Here is a 1,085-nt window from a genome sequence, read left to right on the forward strand (position 1 = left end):
AATTTTTTTTTTATTTTTTTTTTTTTTTTTTTTTTTTTAATCCAAGTGCTGTGGGTATTAGCGAAGCTGTCAAACTGAAGTGCTGATTTTGCATAATCTAACCAGGGATGACCAACGTTTGAAAGCAAAGCTCTGATTCGTTATGTTGCACTCCTAGTGGAGAAATCCATCTTGGCATCACCAGGGGGAGGAAATGATTTATAATCAGTCCTGGGGAAGTTAGCATCCCTCACACAGAATTCATTTCATCCTGGCCAGAGCTGTCATCATGTTGAAGGCTTCTCAGATTTCATGTAGCCCTGTAACGGGCACAGCAAAGTTAAGGGGGAGCAGGTCACCCCGTATGTGTGACCTCTCACCGCAAAGGTGGCAGCACTTCTTGTTTCCCTGCAGAGTTTAAGTGTCCTGTAGTACCATCTCTGCATCATTCTGAAGTAAAGATTGCCCTTATCCTGCTTTATATATGGTATGTTGAACGTTAAAGAATGAATCAAGATCACGTAGAGGTGTAAGGAGCTACCTGGAGTTGCAAAGGGATTTCACATCCCAAAACTCATCCTGGGCTTCTCAAGTCATGGGACAATCTTCCTTTCAGTAATCAAGCTTGCTGGAGTCTGATCAAAGGTTGGAGCTCAGATTGTCATCAGTCCATGCTCGGGAGATGATCACAGTGTTGATAAAGGCAAAACTTGTCCAACTGAAAACAATACCTTTGAAGTTTGTCCAAATTACAGATCCTTTCTGCCTCCTCTTGTAAACGGAGGACTGAAAAGAAAAGGGCAGAGGTTAGCAGGAGACCTGTGGGGACTGGAGAAAGGTATGGTAGAATAAAGCAATGGTAGAAGTGATGCTTTTGGCAAAAGAAAAGGTGGAGGGAGTCTGTGAAGAGACACTGAAGATAGGAGGGTAAAGGAGAACACAAGTCCCTAGTACAGAAACCAAGAATATTTTCCCCGTGCTTTCCCCCAAATCCTAATACCAGTTGCACCATTTGTGGCAATGTTCTGGTAATTAGAACCTAAACCAGTATGTGTAATCTGTGCATCAAAAAGTGCTTGTGGACACACTGCTAACATCTCCTACAC

General features: G+C 42.8%; 1 protein-coding gene across 1 annotated transcript in view; it reads right to left on the minus strand.

The window, feature by feature from the left end:
* Positions 1 to 428, minus strand: part of HSPA14 (heat shock protein family A (Hsp70) member 14) — a 14,032-nt gene extending 13,604 nt beyond the window's left edge. Inside the window, exon 1 of the mRNA XM_026868018.1 lies at positions 360 to 428. Coding sequence (XP_026723819.1) covers positions 360 to 428 — 69 coding nt within the window. The remainder of the gene's footprint in view (positions 1 to 359) is intronic.
* Between the last annotated feature and the right edge of the window lie 657 nt (positions 429 to 1,085).

The sequence above is a fragment of the Athene cunicularia genome, assembly GCF_003259725.1.
Source record: "Athene cunicularia isolate RWA chromosome 1 unlocalized genomic scaffold, athCun1 chr1_part2, whole genome shotgun sequence".
NCBI classification, from domain to species: Eukaryota; Metazoa; Chordata; class Aves; order Strigiformes; family Strigidae; genus Athene; species Athene cunicularia.